The sequence below is a fragment of the Bos indicus x Bos taurus genome, chromosome 6 (assembly GCF_003369695.1).
Source record: "Bos indicus x Bos taurus breed Angus x Brahman F1 hybrid chromosome 6, Bos_hybrid_MaternalHap_v2.0, whole genome shotgun sequence".
Lineage (NCBI taxonomy): Eukaryota > Metazoa > Chordata > Mammalia > Artiodactyla > Bovidae > Bos > Bos indicus x Bos taurus.
In genome coordinates, this window is record NC_040081.1 from 104,768,476 (window position 1) to 104,790,948 (window position 22,473).

General features: G+C 48.9%; 1 protein-coding gene across 3 annotated transcripts in view; it reads right to left on the bottom strand.

Moving 5' to 3' along the window:
* Window positions 1-22,473, bottom strand: part of SLC2A9 (solute carrier family 2 member 9) — a 227,341-nt gene that overhangs the window by 199,342 nt on the left and 5,526 nt on the right. The window contains exons 1-2 of one of the 3 annotated variants that reach the window (XM_027545035.1): window positions 18,664-18,992; window positions 15,021-15,119 (exon numbers count right to left, since the gene is read on the bottom strand). In XM_027545035.1, the coding sequence (XP_027400836.1) occupies window positions 15,021-15,119; window positions 18,664-18,753 (189 nt within the window). In that variant the 5' untranslated portion in view covers window positions 18,754-18,992. Of the gene's footprint in view, window positions 1-15,020; window positions 15,120-18,663; window positions 18,997-22,473 lie in introns of those variants that run through there. The other 2 variants (XM_027545037.1, XM_027545036.1) reach the window with 2 other exon arrangements.

Genomic DNA, 22,473 nt, shown 5'->3' on the forward strand with positions numbered 1-22,473 from the left:
CAGGTCAGATGGTCTGGTATTCCCATTTCTTTCAGAATTTTCTTAAAATTTTTATTAAAATAGTTTGTTGTGATCCACACAGTCAAGGGCTTTGGCATAGTCAATAAAGTGGAAGTAGATGTTTTTCTGGAACTCCTGTGCTTTTTCAATGATCCAGTGGATGTTGGCAATTTGATCTTCAGTTTCTCTAGCTTTTCTAAATCCAGCTTGAACATCTGGAAGTTTACGGTTCATGTAATGTTGAAGCCAGGCTTGGAGAATTTTGATCATTACTTTGCTAGCCTGTGAGATGAGTGTAATTGTGTGGTAGTTTGAGCATTCTTTGGCATTGCCTTTCTTTGGGATTGGAATGAAAATTGACCTTTTCCAGTCCTGTGGCCACTGCTGAGTTTTCCAAATTTGCTGGCATATTGACTGCAGCACTTTCACAGCATCATCTTTTAGGATTTGAAATAGCTCAACTGGAATTCCATCACCTCCACTAGCTTTGTTCATAGTGATGCTTCCTAAGACCCACTTGACTTCGCATTCCAGGATGTCTGGCTCTAGGTGAGTGATCACACCATCATAGTTATCTCGGTCATGAAGATCATTTTTGTATAGGTTTTCTGTGTATTCTTGCCACCTCTTCTTAATAATTTTGTTGTGATAAAATGTGGTCCACTGGAAAAGGGAATGGAAAACCACTTCAGCATTCTTGCCTTGAGAATCCCATGAACAGTATGAAGAAAGAAAGAAAAGGAAAATTTAGGCAAAATCATGAAGGGTGGCTAGGTGTGGCAATATGGGCCTTTGACTAGAGATTTCCTTTTATGTTTTGGGGAACTCGTAAGACTCTATTTGAAAGAAGTAATCTGCAAGAAAATATAGTTTTAAGATTGCCATATTAGCTAATCTCTAGGCTCATTTCAGGCCATCTCATTCACTGAGTCCACCTTTTACTTTTCCATTGGACCTACTTCCGACAAACCCATTCTTGTGTCTTTTATTAGGACATTCTTCCCTGATGGCTCAGACAGTAAAGAACCTGCCTGCCAATGCAGGAGATCCCTGGGTTGGGAAGATCCCCTGGAGAAGGAAATGGCAACCCACTCCAGTGTTCCTGCCTGGAGAGCACTATGGACAGAAGAGCCTTGTGGGCTAAGGTGCATGGGGTCCCACAGAGTCGGACGCATCTGAGCGACTAATGCTTTTTCGCTTTTCTACTTCCTCCTATTAGGGGCCCAGGTTCCCACCCTGTCTTCTAGAGACAAGTTCTGCAGTCCCTGCCTTTGAGGGGCTCAAGATCTATTGTGGACATAAGAGCCAAATAAGCAAGCACATACAACATGGAGTGGAAAGACCTGCGGTATCAGGAAGCTGAAAAGGGCTACAGCCACTCAGCCAGGTCCTTCAGATCAGGGACACGAAGAACGAAGAGTAGGGGCTGGGGTTAGATGACTGTAGATGGCAGTTCTCAAAGGTGGAGAAGCTGATGGCCTAGGTGATGATATAGAGACATTGTAAATGAGTCAGTGGAGTGTGAAGGTGGCCCGGCAGCTGGGGACAGGTTGGAGAACTATGCAGACGTGGTCAGAAGTTGACTGCCAGCCCAAGGGGTCCACACTTCATCCTGCGGGTGTTGAAGAGCAGTTGAAGGATTTGAACTTGGAACTGAGATCCTCACTTGTGTTGCAGAACATTCATTGTAGGCGTGGTGTGGGACTCAGAAAGTTTATCCTGGAGGCGGCTGGACCAGTCAGGAGGCTCCTGAACTGTTAAGAGATGATGAGTCTAATAGAAACAGTTTATAAACTCACCAAGGAATATTTATATCATGACCAGCACTAACTAGAGCCTAAACTGCAAAGAAATAAATAGAGGTCACAGGGTTAAAGGAACAGAGACTCAACAAAGAGCTGAGAAGTCATGGGTTTGGACTCACTTGTATTGTTCAGTCCTCTGAGGGCCGGGTTCTCAGTGGTTAAAGGCCCTGGAATCCATTTCATCCAGCTCTCAGCTTGGCCACTTTTCTGCTGGGTGATCTTGAGCAAGTCGCTCAACCTCTCTGTGCCTTTGGCCCCTCATCTATGAAATCATTTTCCTCCCTAAAGAGTTACCATGAGGATTTAATGTGAAGATGAACATAAAGGACAGTGCTGGATCCACAAGAATTCCAAAAAAAAAAAACCAAACAAACACACAAACAGAAGCTGGGGTGACTGGTGGGGGTGGGGGGTTTTGACATCATTGTTTCTGCCTTGTGAAAGAAGGGTTCTAGACTTGTTTACTTCTCAGGTCTACGAAGCCATGAATAATTTACCACTATCTCCCCAGCCAGCAACACAGGGGCCAAGCTTTGGCGACTAATTGAACCGTGCAATGCCCAGCCACAGGGACTGCCATAGAACAACTCCAAAGGACGACAGGAAATTGCCAGACAATGGGAGGCAAATTACCTTGTAGCCTGTTTTACGATATTAATGTTCCTGCCTGATTCATAGAGGTTGTCATTAATCCATGTCAAATTTTTCTCAGGAGGGCTATAACAATGCTCATACATAGATGGGTGGATGGGCCAGAGTACACACACCGTTGCATCACAGAGCAATTCATGCTAGTTAACTCCTTAGGGATTTGCAGAGACAGCCCCACACTACTGAACACGCCGGCACCGGGAGGAAAACATTACAGAAGTCTTTACAGACCAGGCTCTTGGAAGGGAAGCCCACACAAGACAAAATTATGTCAGCTCAGCGGCGCCACCTAGTGTCCCCTAAATAGCAGAACCAAGACAGGGCGCTGCTGCTGCTGCTGCTAAATCACTTCAGTCGTGTCTGACTCTGTGCCACCCCATGGACAGCAGCCCACCAGGCTCCTCCATCCCTGGGATTCTCCAGGCAAGAATACTGGAGTGGGCTGCCATCTCCTTCTCCAAAGACTGGGTGTGTTCAGCTGCTAATCTGTGCGGAGTTCTTTGTGACCCCATGGACTATAGCCCACCAGGCTCCTCTGTCAATGGGATTTTTCCAGGCAAGAATACCGGAGTGGGTTGCCACTTCCTTCTCCAGGGGGAGATCTTCCCAACCCAGGGGTTGAACTCTGGTCTCCTGTGTCTCCTGCATTGGCAGGTGGATATTTTCTGCCACCTGTGCAGAAAAAGTGAACATGTCTGGCCTGAGACTTCTAGCCTCTGAAAGGCCTGCTTGCTAGGTGAGTCCTGGGCTGGCCTTGGGGAACTTGGATTTGGGGAGGGAACACACCATTCCCAGGAGTGAGAAGAAGGGCTCCTGGGACTTAGAGTGTGCCAACAGTGTGGTCTGTGCTTCTTTTCCGGGAGTCAGGAATTGTGTACGTATCTCAAGGAGGTGACTCTGTGACTGACCCCTGATAAACGCCCTGAATCCTGAGTCTCTGATGACCTTCCCTGAAGGAAGACTGTTCACAGAGGTGTCATAGCTTGCTGCTGGGGAAATTAAGGGCATCCGGCCCACCTCCACAGGAGACGACCCTGGTCTCCTCTGCACTTCACCCCAGGCACCTAAGTCCTCGGTCGATTTCGCTCTGCATCCTTTTGCTGTAATCAATCAATCATGAATAAGCCTTGTGGTGAGTCTTATGGGCCCTTCTAGCAAATGATGAAGACTAGGGTGGCCTTGAGGACCCCAACCCACCTCCTAGGTCCTTAGGAAAGCGGCCAGCTCCCTCTTGACTTAATATTCAGTTTGCAGCTCTGGGGTGTCTTCTTTTCTTCCCACTGTGAGATTCTCCTGGAGGAGTCTGAGTAACCGAGGAGTGAGGGAGAGACCTCTGTACTTCTAGACATCTGAGAATATTTCGCCCACTCAGCCGGCTTTCAGAACGAACACTGAGAGTGATGATAGAGGACGCAATAATTGCAAGGGATCATCGGAGAGGAAGGCTTCCAGAGTTTTCTGGGTTCCTCCCTCAACTACCTTTGTAATGAGGAAGGTGGCCCAACCCTTGGGTCTAATTATATAGAACACAAAGAAAGAAAGTTTCGTTTTCTATGTGGCCCAAGGCAGGAGCTGAGAGAAGAATATGTGCTTCCAAATATCCTTCTTATTAAAAAAAAAAAAAATTGATCTGGAGTCTGTCTGCTGCTGGAACATTCTTCTGAGGGATCGCATAGCTATGTTTAGGGCTTTCCTGGTGGCTCAGATGGTAAAGAATCTGCCTGCAGTGCAGGAGACCCAGGTTTGATCCCTGGGTCAGGAAGATCCCCTGAAGAAGGGAATGGCTACCCACTCCAGTATTCTTGCCTGGGAAATCCCATGGACAGAAGAGCTGGCAGGCTACAGTCCATGGGGTTGCAAGGAGTCCAACACGAATGAGTGACTCACACACACACACACACACACACAGCTGTGTTTGCAGGAGGACAGTGCATTTACGCAGACCTTCACTCAGATAACATTTCCTAGTCCTCTCTGTATGCCCTCTGTTTGGCTGTAGTGAAAAGGGTGAGTTCTTTCATTACTCTTCAAATTGCTTATGGCTGCTGAAAATCAGTCTTGAGGCAGCAGGGGATCTCAAAGGACCTCCTGATTCAACTCAAGTGCAGGGTGATGGTTTTGAGCACCAATTACAGAATAACTTATTTGTAGAACAACCCGGGTTTGCAGCCATAACAATCCTGCAGGAAGGATTGGGTGGGGATGAGTGGTCCCTAGCATGATGTCTAGAGTTAGTGCTCAATAAATCTCAGTGTTTTTCTCCTGTCAGGCGGAAAGAGAATGTTTCCAGTTTTGTCTGCCTGGGTTTGTTCATACCAGTCATGCCATCCAATCTCCTCCTCCATCCTGACTCCCTGCCTTCCTGGGCTGGCTGTCACTGGGTTCCCTCTGTCTGGCTGCAGCAGCCAGGGCGCCCACCCCTCGAAGCAGAGCAGCTCTGAGTTGGGAATATGGTCCTTTGATCATTAGGCTCAACAAAGGCATTTTCCCACAGAGGAGCTTTACGAAAGGAAAAGATTTTAACTCAAAGAGGAAGGCATCTGAGCTCCCATAATCTGGGGACCCCAGGAGTGGCACCCACAGTGTGGAATATTCAGACATCAACACCCCAGGCCTGGAAAGGCACCCTCCTCCTGTCAGCCAGCAGTTCTGCCGGCTCCGATTAAAAGCAAACAATGACTCAGAGATCCCAGGTTAAACAGTGCGGCAGCATCTCGTACTAGAGAAAAATTGAGAGCAATCTAAGAGGCCCACTTTGGGAAGGTGGAGCAGCCATGGGAGGCAGCAATACACAGCTGTTAGCAATCCTGGCGATGGGAGTACTCAGTAACATGGAAAAAAATGCTTGCAAAATAAATACTGAGCTCCCAAAGAGGATATAAAATGCATATGTGGCTGATCTCTGGGGAAATAAGAAAAGGGAGATTTAGACAAAGTCTTAAAAGTGGCCTTTGGGTGGGGCTGAGATTGTGACTCCCCATTGGCTGAGTGGCCTTGAGTCAGTTACCCCATCTCTCTTCCCGCCCCCCAGGCTCCCTGTTTTGTAAAATGAGATTACTCTCACAATATCTAGGGCTTCCCAGGTGACGCTAGTGGTAAAGAACCTGTCTGCCAAAGCAGGAGACATAAGAGATGCGGGTTCCACCCTTGGGTCTGGAAGATCCCCTGGAGGAGGGCATGGCAACCCACTCCAGAATTCTTGCCTGGGGAATCCCATGGACAGGGGAGCCTGGTGGGCTACAGTCCATGGGGTTGCAAAGTGTCGGACATGAAAGAAGCAACTTAGCACGCACGCACGCATGTCACAATATCTGCCATGAAGGTTGATATCCAAATGAGAGATACAGTTCCTGCTTCATAGAAGGGGAATCAGAGCAGTAATTTTATGGTTGAATCATTAAAGTTGTGCTGTTTGTTTTTGCTAATAGCAGCCTGTTTTGCTTGCATAACTAGTGAGACAGGATGAGACAAAAGGAAAAGAGAAAAAAGGAGAAAGCAAGAATGCGATTCTCAAATCAGAGGAAATGCTGGTCCATGATGAAGTTAATCAGATGCCTATCTCATCAAAATAATGGCCAGTTGTTTCTGAAACGATAAGATGCGCTGGTTTTTCCTGTAATCTTAGCCTTCTCCCACCAAGAGGTGGAGCCCCACTCTCCCCTGCCCCCACTGGTCCTGATCCACCCAGATGTCTGTAACAAGCTCTACCCTCATCAGCCCTCCTATTTAATAATTTTCCCTGTTAAAGATCTCAGAACACAGAGGCATCCCATGACGTGCCCTGCTTTTCTGAGAGCAAGGGGGCTTCCAGAACAGCGGCTTTAAAATGGCAGCCTGGGGTGGGATTAATGGAAAGGACCACAACTTGCTTCTGCTTCTCTGTCTGCTGGCTCATTGGCATCTTTGCCTGGGCCGGCATTTAGCATCTGCCGCTAACTGGGATGGCTCTGCTCTTGGAGATAGAGGTGATGATTTAACTCCTTATCACTGCATGTTTACCTGCCCTTAGGGAAGGACTGGGGAGAAGAAAATGATAAACTACACCACTGCTGCTGGGAAATGTATGATGAGTCAAATTAATGGTTCTGCTGAAGCCCTGGGCTTAAATACTGACCCTAGGGCAGGACAGGGGGGTGAGCTTCCGTATCCCCTCCCTAGAAAAGAACAAATGTCACCAACTCAGAAATCACTGAAACGTGACTCATTCATTATTAAAGCCAGACCACTCACTGTTATTTTTGTGGAAGCTCGCATTGTTTCAACTAAGTCCTAGTTTATGTGGCTTGGGAGTGGCGGCAATAAATTAGACCCCCTTGACAAAGCCAAGTTCTCATTTAGTTTTTCTTTCTCATTCTCTCATTTAACAAACTTTTTTCCCAGTATTTTTATGTTTAGAATATACTTTGTATGATATCCATTGTATACATAAAATGTACAAGCTTGCATGCTCAGTTGTATCTGACTCTTTTGTGACCCCATGGGCTGTAACCCACCAGGCTCCTCTGTCCAAGGGATTCTCCAGGCAAGAATACTGGAGTGGGTTGCCATTTCCTCCTCCAGGGTATCTTCCCAACCCAGATATCTCCTGCATTGACAGCCAGATTCTTTACCACTGTGCCATCTGAGAAGCCCATACATACAAAATACAGTTGTATAATTAAGAATGAACCAGCAGACAGAGACATCCAGCAGACATTCATATGCAGGGTTTTGTGCGGACATAAGTGTTCAGTTTATTTTGGTAAATACCAAGAAGGGTGATTTCTGGATTGTATGGATATTTATAGCAGCTTTATTCATAATTGCCAAAGCTTGGATGTAATCAAGATGTCCTTCAGCAGGTGAGTGGCTAAATAAACTAGGGTACATCCAGACACAGAAGCTTTCTTTGTGACTCAGCGGGAAAGAATCTGCCTGCAATGCAGGAGATGCAAAAGACGTGGGTTTGATCCCTGGGTCAGGAAGATCCCCTGGAGGAGGAAATGGCAACTCACTTCAAGACACTTGCTTCTTGGCAGGAAAGCTATGACAAACATAACCAGTGTATAAAAAAAGCAGAGACATCATTTTGCTGATAAATGTCCATATAGTCAAAACTATGGTTTTTCCAATAGTCATGTACGGAGGTGAGGGTTGGACCATAAAGAAGGCTGAGCGCCAAATAATTGATGCTTTCAAATTGTGGTGCTGGAGAAGACTCTTGAGAATCCCTTGGATTGCAAGAAGATCAAACCAGTCAATCTTAAAGGAAATCAACCCTGAATATTCATTGAAAGAACTGATGCTGAAGCTGAAGCTCCAATACTTTGGCCCCCTGATGGGAAGAGCTTACTCACTGGAAAAGACCTTGATGCTGGGAAACATTGAGGGCAGAAGGAAAAGGGGATGACAGAGGATGAGATGGTTGGATGGTATCACCAACTCAATGGATATGCATTTGGGCCAATTCTGGGAGATAGTGAAGGACAGGGAAGGCTGACGTGCTGCAGTCCCTGGGGTCAAAAAGAGTTGGACATGACTTAGTGATTGAACAACAACATCCAGACAATGGCATATTATCTGGAGCCAAAAACAAATGAGCTTTCAAGCCATGAATAGACATGGAGGAAACTTTGATGCATATTATTAAGTAAAATAAGCCAACCTGAATATACTGCATGAGTCTAAATATGTGACATTCTGAAAAGGACAAAATACTTGAAGATACTTTGACTTTGGTTCCAAAGTCTCACAATCAAGTGAATATCACGATTAAGTGAGTCACATGAATTTTTGGTTTCCCAGCATATGTAAAAGTTACATTTACCTTACACTATAGTTGAATGTGTAATAACATGGTCTTTTAAAACAATTTATATACCTTAATTAAAAAATACTTTCCTGCTAAGAAAATGCTAACTAACATCTGAGTCTTCAGCAAATTGTGGTCTTTTTGCTGGTGGAGGGTCTTGCCTCCATGTTGATGGCTGCTGACTGATCACGGTGGTGGTTGTTGAAGGCCGGGATGGCTGTGACAATTTCTTAAAATAAGAGACTGATGAAATTTATTGCGTTGATTGCCTCATCCTTTCGTGAATGATTTCTCTATAGTACGAAAAGCTGTCTGATAGCATTTTACCCATAGCAGAACTTCTTTCAACATTGGCGTCAAACCTCTCAAACCCTGCCGTTGCTTTAACAACTAAATTTATATAGTACAGTCTTCACAGTGTCTTCACCAGGAGTAGATTCCATCTCAAGAAACCACTTACTTCTGCTCAACCATGAGAAGCAGCTATTCATCTGTGAACGTTTTATCATGAGATGGCAGCAATTCAGTCTTCAGGCTCTGGTTTCCCGGGTGGTGCTCATGGTGAAGAACCTGCCTGCCAGTGCAGGGGACACGAGAGACTAGGGTCCGATCTCTGGGTCGGGAAGATCCCCTGGAGGAGGGCATGGCAACCCACTCCAGTATTCTTGCCTGGAGAATCCCATGGACAGAGGAGCCTGGGCGGGCTATAGTCCATGGGGTCACAAAGAGTCAGGCACGGCTGAAGTGACTCAGCACTCCACTTCTCATTCTAGTTCTCTTGCTGTTTCCACCACATCTTCAGTGACTTCCTCCATGGAAGTCTTGAACCCTTCCAAGTCATCCACGAGGATTGGAACCAACTTCTTCCAAACTCCTGTTAATGTAAATATTTTGACCTCTTCCTATGAATCACAGGGCTCCCCTTGTGGCTCAGCTGGTAAAGAGTCCGCCTGTAATGTGGGGGCCTGGGTTCCATCCCTGGGTTGGGAAGATCCCCTGGAGAAGGCAACGGCTACCCACTCCGGTATTCTGGCCTGGAGAATTCCATGGACTGTATAGTCCAAAGGGTCGCAAAGAGTCAATGTTCTTAATGGCATCTAGAATGGTGACTCCTTTCTGCAAAGTTATCAATTTACCCTGCTCAGATCCATCAGTGGGATAATTATCTATGGCAGGTATAGCCTTATGAAATATATTTTTAAAAAACATCTTAAACTTTCTTTCATATTGGGGTATAGCAAATTAACTGGAGAAAGAAATGGCACCCCACTCCAGTACTCTTGCCTGGAAAATCCCATGGATGGAGAAGCCTGGTAGGCTGCAGTCCATGGGGTCGCTAAGAGTCAGACATGACTGAGCAACTTCACTTTCACTTCACTTTCATGCATTGGAGAAGGAAATGGCAACCCACTCCAGTGTTCTTGCCTGGAGAATCCCAGGGACAGGGGAGCCTGGTGGGCTGCCGTCTAGGGGGTCGCACAGAGACGGACACAACTGACTCGACTTAACAGCAGCAGTAGCAGCAGAGCCAATTAACAAACAATGTAGTGATAGTCTCAGGTGAACAGCGAAGGGACTCAGCCATACATGTATACGGATCCATTCTCGCCCCAAACAGTCCTCCCATCCAGGCTGCCACATAACAATAAGCAGAGGTCCATGTGCTATACAGTAGGTCCTTGTTGGGTATCTATCTTAAATATAGCAGTGCGTGGATGTCCATAATAGGCTTTCCAGGTGGCATGGGTGATAAAGCATCCACGTGACACTGCAGGAGACCCAAGAGACCCAGGGTCAATCACTGGGTTGGGAAAATCCCCTGGAGTAGGAAATGGCATCCCACTCCAGTATTCTTGCCTGGAAAATTTCATGGGCAGAGGAGCCTGGTAGGCTATAGTGCACAGAGCCACAAAGAGCTGGACACGACTGAGTGACTGAGCACATACACAAACATGTCCAAGCAAAACTCCTAACTATTGCTTCCCCCTAGCCTTCCCAGGAAATGTATTTCTTAAATAAGACTTGGAAATCAAAATTATCCCCTTAATCCCCAGGCAGTAGCATGGATGTTGTATAAGCTCTCTTGTTTGTTCAGTCACTCAGTCGTGTCTGACTCTTTGTGACCCCATGGACTGCAGATGCCAGGCTTCCTGGTCCTTCTCTATCTCTGGGAGTTTGCTCAGATTCATGTCCATTGAGTCTGTGATGCTATCTAACCATCTCATCCTCTGCCACCCCCTTCTTTTCCCTTCAATCTTTCCCAGCATCAGGGACTTTTTCAATGAATTGGAAAAAGTCAGGTGGCCAAAGTATTGGAACTTCAGCTCCAGTAACAGTCCTTCCAGCAAATATTTAGGATTGATTTCCTTTAGGGTTGATCTACAGCCATAGCAATCTGCACGCACCCGATCTCGTCTACTTGATGTATTAGCGGGCAGGAAAACGATATTAATCTCATCGTGTGTTTCCATCAGCGCTCTTGGGTGACCAGGTGCATGGTCAGTCAGCAATCTAATTTTCAAGAGAATCTTTTTTTCTGAGCAGTAGGTATCAACAGTGGGCTTAAAATATTCAGTAAATAGATGTGCCGTCATTCAGACTTTGTCATTTCTTCTGTTTAGCAAAAGCAGAGACAAGATAGCAAAATTCTTAAGGGCCCTAGGATTTTCAGTTTGGTAAATGAGCATCGGCTCCAGCTTAAAATCCACAGCTTAAGATCACCACCCTAACGAGAGTCAGCCAGTCCTTTGAAGCTCCGAAGTCAAGCACTGACTTCTCCTCCGGGGCTATGGAAGTCCTAGATGGTATCTTCCAATAGAAAGCTGTTTCGTCTACACTGATAGTCTGTTGTTTAGCATAGCCACCTTCATAAATTATCTTAACTAGATTTTCTGGATAACTTACGGCAGCTTCTACATCAGCACTTGCTGATTCACCTCACACTTTATGTTCCTAAAACCTCACGAATCGATCTCTGGCTATCAGTTCAAACTTCTCTTTGGCGGCTTCCTCGCCTCTCTCAGCCTTCACAGAATTGAAGAGAGTCAGGATCTTGCTCTGGATTGCATGCTGCATGCTGCTCGCTCAGTCACATCTGACTCTTTGTGACCCCGTAGACTGTAGCCCACCAGGCTCCTTGGTCTGTAGGATTTTCCACATTTTCTACTGGAGTGGGTTGCCATTTCCTCCTCCAGGGGATCTTCCCAACCCAGGGATCAAAGCCGTATCTCTCGCATCAGTTGTATTGGCAGGCAGGTTCTTTACCACTAGCGCCAGCTGGGAAACTGACTCTGGTTTAGGCTTTGGTTAAAGGAATGTTGTGTCTGGTGGAATCTTCCTTCCAGACCACTACACCCTTCTCTAGATCATCAATAAGGCTGCTTTACTTTTGTGGTCAATTTATGTGTTCACTGGAGTAGCAGCTTTAATTTCCTTCAAGAACTATTCCTCTGCATTCACAACTTGGGCAACTGTTTGGGGCAAGAGGCCTAGCTTTACACCCCTCTTAGCTTCCAGCATGCCTTCCTCAGTGCGCTTAGTAATTCCTAGTTTTTGATTTAAGGTGAGACATATGACTCCTCCTGTCACTTGAACACTTAGAGGCCATTGTAGGGTTATTCATTGGCTTAATTTCAGTCTTGTTGGGTCTCAGGGAATAGGGAGGCCCAAGGAGAAAGGGATGAGATGGGGGAACAGCTGGTCGGTGGACAGTCAGAACTCACACAACACTGACCCACCAAGTTCTTTGCCTTATATGGGCTCAGACTGTGGAGCCCCAAAGCAGTTACAACAGTAACATCAACAAGAGTCCTGATCGATGGACCATTGGTGATCCAGTGGTTAGGACTTGTGCTCCCAATGCAGGGGCCATGGGTTCTCTCCCGAGTCAGAGAACTCACATCCTGCATGCTGCAAGTGCAGCCAAAAAAAAAAAAAAAATCACAGATCGCCATATGAATATAATAATGGAAAAGTCTGAAATACTGTGAGATCATCAAAATGTAACACAGAGACAAGCCGTGAGTAAACGTTGTTAGAAAAATGGTGCCGTAGATGTGCTCAGCACAGGGTTAACACAAACCTTCAATTTGTGAAATATACAATACCTGCAAAAAGACAGGGCAATAAAGCAAGGTGTGCCTGTGTGGAGACAGTCAAAAGATCAGTGGTTGCCAGGGTGCAGGAAGGAGGAACTCACAGGCAGAGCACAGAGGGTGTTTAGGGACTATGTGCAACACACTACAGTGGTGGGTACAAGTCATCATGTTGCTTTTGTTGTTATTGTTTAGTCGCTCAGTCGTGTCCAGCTCTTTGCAACCCCGTGGACTGTAGCCCTCCAGGCTCCTCTGTCCATGGGATTCTCCAGGCAAGAATACTGGACTGGGTTGTCATTGCCTCCTCAGGGGATCTTCCCGACCCAGGAATTGAACCCCTGTCTCTTGCACTGGCAGGCGGATTCTTTACCACTGAGCCACTAGGCAGGCCCACAAGTCATTATACCTGTGTCCAAATCTGTACAAAGTATAACACAAAGAGTGAACCTTCATGTAAACTGTGGGCTTTGGCTGATAAGGATGTGTGAATGTGGGTCACCAGTTATAACAAAGGTTCGGCTCTGGTGCAGGATGTTCAGAGTGTTGAGACTGCATGTGTCGGGGCAGGGAGTATATGGAAATTCTGTGCTTTTCTCTAACCTAAAACTGCTCTAAAACATAAAATTTATTCATTAAAAACAGTTTCTTGAATGCATGAACAACATGGTTACTCCTTCTACCTGTCCCCATGGTCATTGCTTGAACTATGACATTTCCACTCATATCATTCTATTCCATGTTCAAGTTTTACAAGTTTTACATGTCTCTGCCCCATAAGCCATAAGTGCAAAGATTCTCTACCCTCCGCTGGAGGCTCTGCTGGATTATCAAGATGAAGCAAAAGTGCACATTCCCAGGGACTTACCTGGTGGTCCAGTGGTTAAAGAATCCACCTTGCAATGCAGGGGATGTGGGTTCAATCCCTAGTTGGGTAGCAAGCCCTTAGCAACTCCCCAAGCTCTATCCCAAACAGGAGCTTCTGGTATCTGGTGTTTGACTCTGCTGCTAGATAGAATCTGAGCTCCTGAGGGCAGAAACCTGGTTGGCCTGGTTCTCTGCTTGGGGGACTAAGATCCCACATGCCACGGAGCCACTAAGCCTGTGAGCCACAACTAGAGAATCCGTGTGCCGCAATGAAAGATCCGGCAGCATGCAAGGAAGATACAATATGCCGAAACTAAGAAAAAACTCAGCCAAATAAATAATAAATTGTGTGCTTAGTCATGTCAGACTCTGCAGCCCCATGGACTGTAGCCTTCCAGGCACCTCTCTCCATGGAATTTTCCAAGCAAGAATACTGGAGTGGGTAGCCATTTCTTTCTCCAGGGGAAAGTCCGGACCCAGGGGTAGAACCCGAGTCTCCTGCATCTCCTGCATTGGCAGGTGGATTCTTTACCACTCCATCACCTGGGAAGACCAAGTAAATAAAAGAGTGCAAATCCCCAATGCTCTTAAAGACAAATATGGACAAATCAGACCCCATCTCAGGATGACATCACAATGACAAAATCAAAGCCATTGATTGCTGCCAGTGCTCGGAGAAGCCATCTAATCCTCCTGGTTTTGCAAACCATTTTCAGTATCAGAATCAATTTTTCAAATGAACTGACAGAGCCCCAAACATAAAAGAGTTAACAGAGTGAAAAAACAGTGCTTTTCTGCACAGATGGCGGCTGGATCCCTGAGGCATGTCTGCAAAGTCAGGGCTCCTGGGATCCCTTTGAGATGCACTGATTCGGCCTCCCCCTCTGTTTTGCACACAGCATAGGCCCCCCAAACAAGGAGAAGCCTTACAAACACTCGGCGAAGTCCACAGCCTGCACTCTATCTGCCTCTTTAGCTCATGCCCTTACATTCTCCAAAATACATCCTGGGCTCCAACTGTACCAGACCTGTATTTCTGCAAATGTTTCATATCTCAGGCTTCTGTGCCTTTGCTCCACAGTCAAGATGCAGCTCTGATATCACCTCCTCCAGGAAGTCTTCCTGTCCCACCACCCTTGACCCCACCATTTTACCCCAGGGATGGAGGTTGGTCAAGTAGAAGCCAGCACCTCCAGGAATAGGTAGAACCTAAACCTAACAGCCTAGGTGGGTGCAAACCAAACTTTCAAGTGCAAACCAGCAGAGTGATGTTAAGAGGGCCTGGGGAACCGCACCTAATGACCTGATTTCAGAAGAAAACAAGAGCCAGCGATGCATCTTAAACCAACAGATACACAAGTGACCTCTAGCTGTGATTAAAAGCCATAAACACAGGCAAGAAAAACAAAAAACAGGCCAGGGAAATGTTTCTATGCCTAAGATCCCTCCGTGAGCCTCAGATTCCGTGTTCCTTGCCCCGGAATAAGATCCTTAGGATCTGAACCCTGGGACCTCCCGCGACCCCTCTCCTTTCCCTACACTCTCCCAGGACCCTCCAGGAGCAAGGAACTGATCCCACGCAGGGCCATCATCCTCTGTTTCTGTAGCTCCTACCTCTCCCTCGAACGCAGGGACTGCTCTCCCTTTCTCTATCCCTCCCCTCACCCCAGTGTCCAGCCGGTGTCTGGCACAGAACCGGCCCGCAAAGGTTTGCAGAATGGGGTACCAATCCAAGCCTTGGTGCTAACACCCGGTTTTCCGCGTGGCTGCAGCGCCCTCTGCCGGGCTTCCATCTCGCGGCCACGAGGCACTCACCGGAGTCGGGGCGTTCACCACGGAGAGGTTGTACCCGTAGAGGAAGGAGGAGCCGAAGGCGCCCACGAGAGATGCCACGATCAACGAGCAGGACCAGTCCTGGGAAAGGAGAGCAAAGCACGTCAGAGCTGGCGCTCGGGGTTTGGGGGGGCACAGCCAGGGGCCCGCAGGACGCAGGTGGGCTGTCCTCTTCCCTGGGGAGGATTCCCAGGGTAAGGATGCCAGCTGTCCAGGAGGGGCTCCCCTCCGGGACCGGTCCAGGTGGGCGTGGCCAGTCCAGGGAGCTCAGTTTGCCATCGGTCCCCCCACCTCCCTCCCCCCACCCTCCCGGCCACACGACTGCCCCCTTTATCGGGCTGCAAGAGATCTGTGCAACGCAGACCTAACGTCCTTTCGCAGGTGCTGTTAGCAGCTACAGCCCTGTGATTTTAGCAGAATCTGGCCAGTCTCTGACTCATCTCCGAGGTAAAAAGCAAAGCCAGGCTAAGCTGCCAGCAGCAGCATCTGGGTTCTCGCTAAAACCTACGGGCCAGGCATCTGTTCTCAGCCCTTTCTGGGAATTCTTCCACAGACTCCTAGGATCAGTACATTTTATCTTGATTTTACAGGTGAGGAAACAGAGGCACGGAGTGAAGGAAAGCTACTTGGCTCAAAATAGCCTGGAGTTAAAACTCCCCTCTGGGTCCTCCCCACCATTCTATGCAAAACAAAGAACTCTCTCACCCGGAAAAAAAAATTTACATTAAGGTTGATTCGGTCCCAGCCTCTGGCCATCTCCAGAATTCCTTGCTGGAGCCGTTTAAGAGATAACTAGGCATCACTGACTCGACGGACATGAGTCTGAATGAACTCCGGGAGTTGGTGATGGACAGGGAGGCCTGGCCTGCTGCAATTCATGGGGTCGCGAAGAGTCGGACACGACTGAACGACTAAACTGAACTGAAATGAATCTGAACAACCTTGGAGAAAAACTGGCCCCCTTAAGACAGTAGATTTCCACATATATATCTATATATACTTACTCTTTTCTTGGGTCATTGCAGCAGCTCACTAATCTGACTGCTGCCCCTTCTCGCCTCATTAAAGGTGATCCGTTCCTGTAAAGTGCCGGTCTGGTTCTTTATTCTGAACCTTGCCTTCTCTAACCCCCTTACCCTACACGGAGCAGTCCCTGGTGGTGTCTGGGATGGAGATCAGAGCCCACCCAGGTGGTCCAGCTCCAGCACGCCCCCTGCAGCACCCACCGCACCACACTGCCTCCCCCCACTGCCTCCTCTCCTGGGTGCAGCGTCTCAGGGGCTAACGCTTCTGACGGCCCCAGAAGGCACACCCACCCACGAGTACTCTGTTCCAGGCTGCGCTGTCCTCCCACAGGCTGGTGTGAGCACCTTAGGACAAGGACCTGCAGACAGACAGAGACAGGGCTTGGCCTGGAGGACCAAGCATTTATCTCCATGTAATCCTGCCCGCTGGACCCATCCGTGGATGGCCACTGCCACCACGGGACTGGGAGTACAAGCAGCTGGGCCCCTTGGCAAAGGCTGGCCAGAAGGCAGGGGCTGGAAGTGGGAAGGGGCTGCCATCCTAACCTGGCCAGGCAAGTGTGGACCACTTGTCAGATAGGGGGACCCGGTGCTCTCGGAAGGCACTTTCTCTCCATCATTTTTCGTGTGTGTGTGTCTGTGTGTGTCCTCTAAGTGCCAGACCCTGACAAAGCTCCAGGGATGCAGCAGTAGACGTGATGTTAATAGATGAGGTCCACGGTTTAGGGAAGGGAATAAATCAAACACTGACCAGATAAGGAAGCTAGACTCTGACAGCCAGTTCCCTGCTTGGCCCACCTTGGCAGCCTCCTCCGGCACAGGCTCCAGTGCCGGACCGCTCCACCACGGCTGTGGGACCTGTCCAGGGTCTTGACCTTTCTGGACCTTTCTGGGCCTCAGCTTGCCCAACTGTAAAATGGGCTGTATAGACTGTTGTGGCTGTGCAGCTGCCTGCGGACGCGGAGAGGGTGTGTGCACGTAGCCAGTGTTCTGAACGGCTGTTCACTCTGTTTTCTCTCTCTGCTCCTTCTGACCAAGCTGTGCAGAATAGCTGTTGGCCAAGCTACATGCCAAGGTCTCTCACCCTGGTTGAAGCCTCTGTGCCCCCTGAAATCCTTGCTTCTGGAGACCTTCATATCTAAGACCCGTTGAAAGTTGCCCTGAAAGTCCCACCTCCTCACTTTTACTTTTCTATCAATTTTGTCTGACCCCCGTCTCTGCCAGTTACAATTGTGTAAACTTAGACCAGTGGTTGGAGAAGGCAATGGCACCCCACTCCAGTACTTTTGCCTAGAAAATCCCATGGATGGAGGAGCCTGGTGGGCTGCCATCTATGGGTCGCACAGAGTCGGACACGACTGAAGCGACTTAGCAGCAGCAGCAGCAGACCAGTGGTATAGCTCCTCTGTGACTCGAAGTCCTCATCTGTGAAATGGGGATGTTAATAGACCTGTGACGGAGTCCAAGCAGACCGAGAAGACAGCAGACAAATGTCTCAAAACAACCATCTTATCAGGCTCTGGATGCCTGGCTCTTTTCTAGAACAGAGATGGGGGGCGGGGGAGTTGTGAGGAAACAAAGTAAAAAGGTCATTAATCTTGCAAGTATATCCTAGAATGATAAGTCTCCAGGGGCTGTGTTAGCTGTTTCCTTTCTGCAGTGTTCTGAACAAGGGCACTTGAACAGTCTGGCAGAGGGACAGGGTTGTCTGAGGCAGGCCCTTATATATGATCATAACAAAAGCCATGAAAAGCAAGTCAAAGAAACGGTTCCAAAATGGAGTCAGAATTGGCCCTTCCCTGCAACAGACCCACCTCATGGGATATTCTGCAGAAGAAAGAAGTTAGAGTAGGTGTCCAGGGGTAGGTACCCTGAGTATCAACAGCAGAGGCTGGACAGTTGGTGTGGGTCTTACTTTTTGCGGGTGGGGGTCTTGCTTCCAGACCCCAAACCTGCCGAGAAAGTGCTCTGTAAACTCTGGTGATTGGACAGAGGCCAGAAGGAGGATTTACAGACCATAGAGATGGATGTTGGCAAGTGTGGGGTCAGAGTACTCTCTGCAGTAAGAGGAGCGGGAACTGAATGGGATGCACTGATGGAACAGAATCACTTTTGGACACCATGCCCGCCCTCCATCGCCTTTCGTCTTTAAACTCATCCTCTGGGGCTCAGCTCAGATGTTGTTCCTTTGATCCCTGGGTTGTGCGGGTCCCCGGGCTTCTCTCACTCCTAGCCTTGGTCATTATGTCCTTGTCTGCACCCATCAGAGGGCAGAGAAGCACAGGTGAGAGCCCCGTCCCCCAGATCCCCCACCCCTGCATGCCCGCCAGGTCTTACCACCCACCCCAAGGTGGGGGTGGAGACAATGGGAGGCGAGAGCACCGCACACATGATGAGAGCAGTTCTCTGTGTGGCCTCACTGCCCGAGCACAGCCACGCTGCCAGAAGAAGCTGGCGGGAGCCCAGGGAGCTGCGACATCAGAGATGGAGCCCCGCAGCCAACGTCACAGGGTCCAGGAGCCAGGAATCAAGACCAGAGGCTTTTCAGGAAGGCGGAGAGAGGCCTCCGTGGCCGGACAGAGGCCAGGCGCTGTGTTTACCTTTCGTCTCCTCCTGCCCTGCATCACAGTCCTTGGATGGGCACGCTCGTGAGGCCCTGGGTTGCTGTGGCTAAGGGAAGCTGAGCCCATGTCCTGTTTGGCGAAGACCCGCCCCCGGCCCTCCCCGCAGCTGGCTCCTTAGGGGCTCTGCTGGGCCATCTCCCTGAATCAGGAGGCAGAGTCCACAGAGGGAGGGCAAGGGGATGCCGAACAGGAAATGTGGCAATTGTATCCTGTCCGAACAGGAATTGAGCAATACAAATGTTTCCGCATTCACAGGCCTTCACCGCAGCAGCTGGAAAGCCCTGAAAAGGAAATTTCTTTTCCCAGAAATCACCACCCTGAGTACCTGATTTTTCTACTTAAAAAAAAAAAGAAAGAAAGAAATTGCATAGTGTGAATTTTTATTTGGGGCAAAATGAGGACTGCAGCCCAGGAGAGAGCACCTCAGATAGCTCTGAGAGACTGCTCCAAAGAGGTTGTGGGGGAAGGTGAATATATGTATGATTGGGATGAAGGGGTTGGTTTAGTTACTAAGTTGTGTCCGACTCTTGTGACCCCATGGACTGTAGCCCACCAGACTCCTCTGTCCATGGGATTTTCCAGGCAAGAATACTGGAGTGGATTGCCATTTCCTCCTCCAGGGGATCTTCCCGACCCAGGAATCGAACCCGGGTCTCTTGCATTGCAGGCAGATTCTTTACCGATTGAGCTATAAGGGAAGCCCAGTGGTTTTAGAAAAGGCAGAGGAACCAGAGATCAAGTTGCCAACATCTGCTGGATCATGGAAAAAGCAAGAGAGTTCCAGAAAAACATCTATTTCTGCTTTATTGACTATGCCAAAGCCTTTGACTGTGTGGATCACAATAAACTGTTGAAAATTCTGAAAGAGATAGGACTACCAGACCACCTGGGTGAAAGGGAGTTGATGCAATCAAGCACTTAGCTTGGCAAAAGTTTTCTGCTAGTCACAAAGAGCAGATGTCACCACGAAGGGATGAAGTGCTTTCTAGATATGAAGAGACATAAGAATTGAGCTCATACTATCAGCTCCTGAAAATATCTAACTATCTGAAGACCTGTCCTGCCAGTTTTCCCAGAGCACGGAGTGCCCCAATTCCCTATCTCCATCCTGAACTCCCTTCAGGGGATGTTGAACGTCAGCAGCTGCAGGAGCTGAAGAGTTAATCTTTGCAGAGGTGGATGAAAGTGAAAGTGGAAGGCGCTCAAGCATGAAAAGTCTCTCAATCTGTCTGACTCTTTGCAACCCCATGGACTGTCCATGGGATTCTCCAGGCCAGAATACTGCAGTGGGTAGCCTTTCCCTTCTCCAGGGGATCTTCCCAACCCAGGGATCGAACCCAGGTCTCCCACATTGCAGGTGGGCAGAGGTAGATGGCAAGCGCCAGTTTGAAGTTGACGCTTTCTCTGGCGTCTTTTTCTTTCCCCTCTTAAGGCCAGCATGCTGGGAGGAGAGCAACTAGCATGAACCCAGAGCAAAATCTCCCTTCGGCCTGGGACAGACAGATTACTGGCTACCGGAGAAGCCTGGCAGGGTTCCAACCGTGGCTCCACCGCTATTTAGCTGTGTGTCCTCAGGCAAGTTGATTTGCTTCTCTGAGCTACCACATTTACAAGTGCAAAATGGGAGCTTTATCCTGCCCTGATTATCCTGCAGAGTTATTCTGAGACTCAAATAGAAAACGCACAGCAACATATTGGAGATGAAGACAGGCTGCCCTGCAGCTCTAGAACAAGCGGGGAAGTTGTGGGTTTGGAAGAAAAAGACTTTGCCACCGGTTGTTACTCTGCCCTGCTCATACAGGTGGCCTGGCTCAGGGAAAGCATTAAGGAGTCGAGACCCCTCATGCACACCAGGATGTCATGCGAATTAACTCCCTGTACGGCTGAATTGCTCGGATGTCAGAGAAGGGCCTTAAATTATGTCTAGGATATGCCTTGGCCATTTGCGCTCAGAGCAGAGACCAGGTGCAGAGGCTGGCAGAATGATGGCAGGCTTGGGGAACAGAGGACCCCTAAAAGGCCAGGGCATCTGCAAATCCACAAAAGAGAGACCCGAAGCCGGCAACCTGGGTTTAATGGAAAGTGCATGGTGAAATAAAAGCTATGGATCACAGCAGAATTTCTGGGAGCGTGGATTGTCAAGTGCACACAAACACATCCAGCTCTGCGAATGCAGATCAGTGGGAAGGGAGCTGCTCAGTGGGGAGCTGAAACTTCTGAAAGAAAAAAGCCAGCCCTGAATAATTAGGCTGGTTATTTACTGAGTGCATGAATCATTCAGTGCAATATTCATTCTGCATATCAGTCATGCAGGGAGGCCGCTGGCACAATTGGCTGTTTCTGAAACCAGTTTTCAGCCAGTTGGCCAGTTCCCCTCACAGAGCTGGGTCCAGAGCAGGGTTCTAACATGGGAGCTCTCGACTGTGACATCACATGTGAGAGCTGAGGATTCCCCTGGGAAACACGGAGGAGGCACTGAGCCAACCTGGGGCTGATCCTGGAAGACTTCCTGGAAGAGGTGATTCCAGAGCCGACTCTTACAGGATGAGTAAGCCAGGGGAATAATGCAGGCAGAGAAGGGCTTGGGGTGAGAGGGCAGAGCCAGTCCTGCAGACATGGATGCCCCGGGGGTGTGGGGAGAAGCAAAATAATTGAGTGAGTTGGGGCCTAAAGTGTGGGAGCGGCAGCATGGCTATTTCACTGTGCAGAGAGGAACCAGCTCTGCGGTCCCCATGGGGTGTCTTACTCATCATCTCATTTCCTCCTCCACCCGCTCCTTGTCTCAGGCCTTTCCACGTAACCACCCTGGTCTTCTCATCTTTAACAGGGGGGTGTCCCTGATCTTGCTAAAACTCACATTGGGTCAGTGACCTGCCTTTTTCATTTAAAATTGTTCCATGTTCCCCATGGTGGTTGAAAACACTAAAGGCCCGATCACCCAAACGGAGTGCAGACTGGAGGTGGGGGAGGCGGGGCTGGAGCGGGGCGGGGTGGGGGGGGGCGGTGGAGGGTGGGACAGCCTTCCAGCAGCTGCCCTGACCCTGCGCTGCACGAAGGGCTCTCCCAGAAACCCGGACTGGACACCACTCAGTGGAACAAAAGAAACTTGCAGTAAGTCACTTCCCCTTTTTCGTTGTGCAGCCTGGAGGCGGTGCTTAGCCTGAAGAGTTCTTCTTATTGGTGGAACTGACTGTCTGTCAGTTGTCGCCCCCCCCCCCCAACCCAGCTCCAGAGAAGGCAATGGCACCCCACTCCAGTACTCTTGCCTGGAAAATCCCATGGACGGAGGAGCCTGCTGGGCTGCAGTCCATGGGGTCGCGAAGAGTCGGACACGACTGAGCGACTTGACTTTCACTTTTCACTTTCATGCATTGGAGAAGGAAATGGCAACCCACTCCAGTGTTCTTGCCTGGAGAATCCCAGGGACAGGGGAGCCTGGTGGGCTGCCGTCTTTGGGGTCGCACAGAGTCGGACACGACTGAAGCGACTTAGCAGCAGCAGCAGCCACCCAGCTCTCCCGCAAACCAGCCCAGAGGTGAGCAGTGACGTCATACGCCTGAGATGGGAGCCCAACTATTCTGGCTCAAGTTCCAGGCTGGGCTCGCCTATTTAGGAAGCCTGGCCTTGGGGTTAACCGTGCTTTCTTCCTTCAGACAAATGGGGGGTCTTGGATTCCCAGGGGGCACCCCAGTGCATTCCAAGGTGAGAAAACAGAGAGCTCCATTCTTTTGAAAGCCTTGATGAGCCTGATGAGAGCTGCTCTCTCTGCTTGCCACAGCTCAGCCG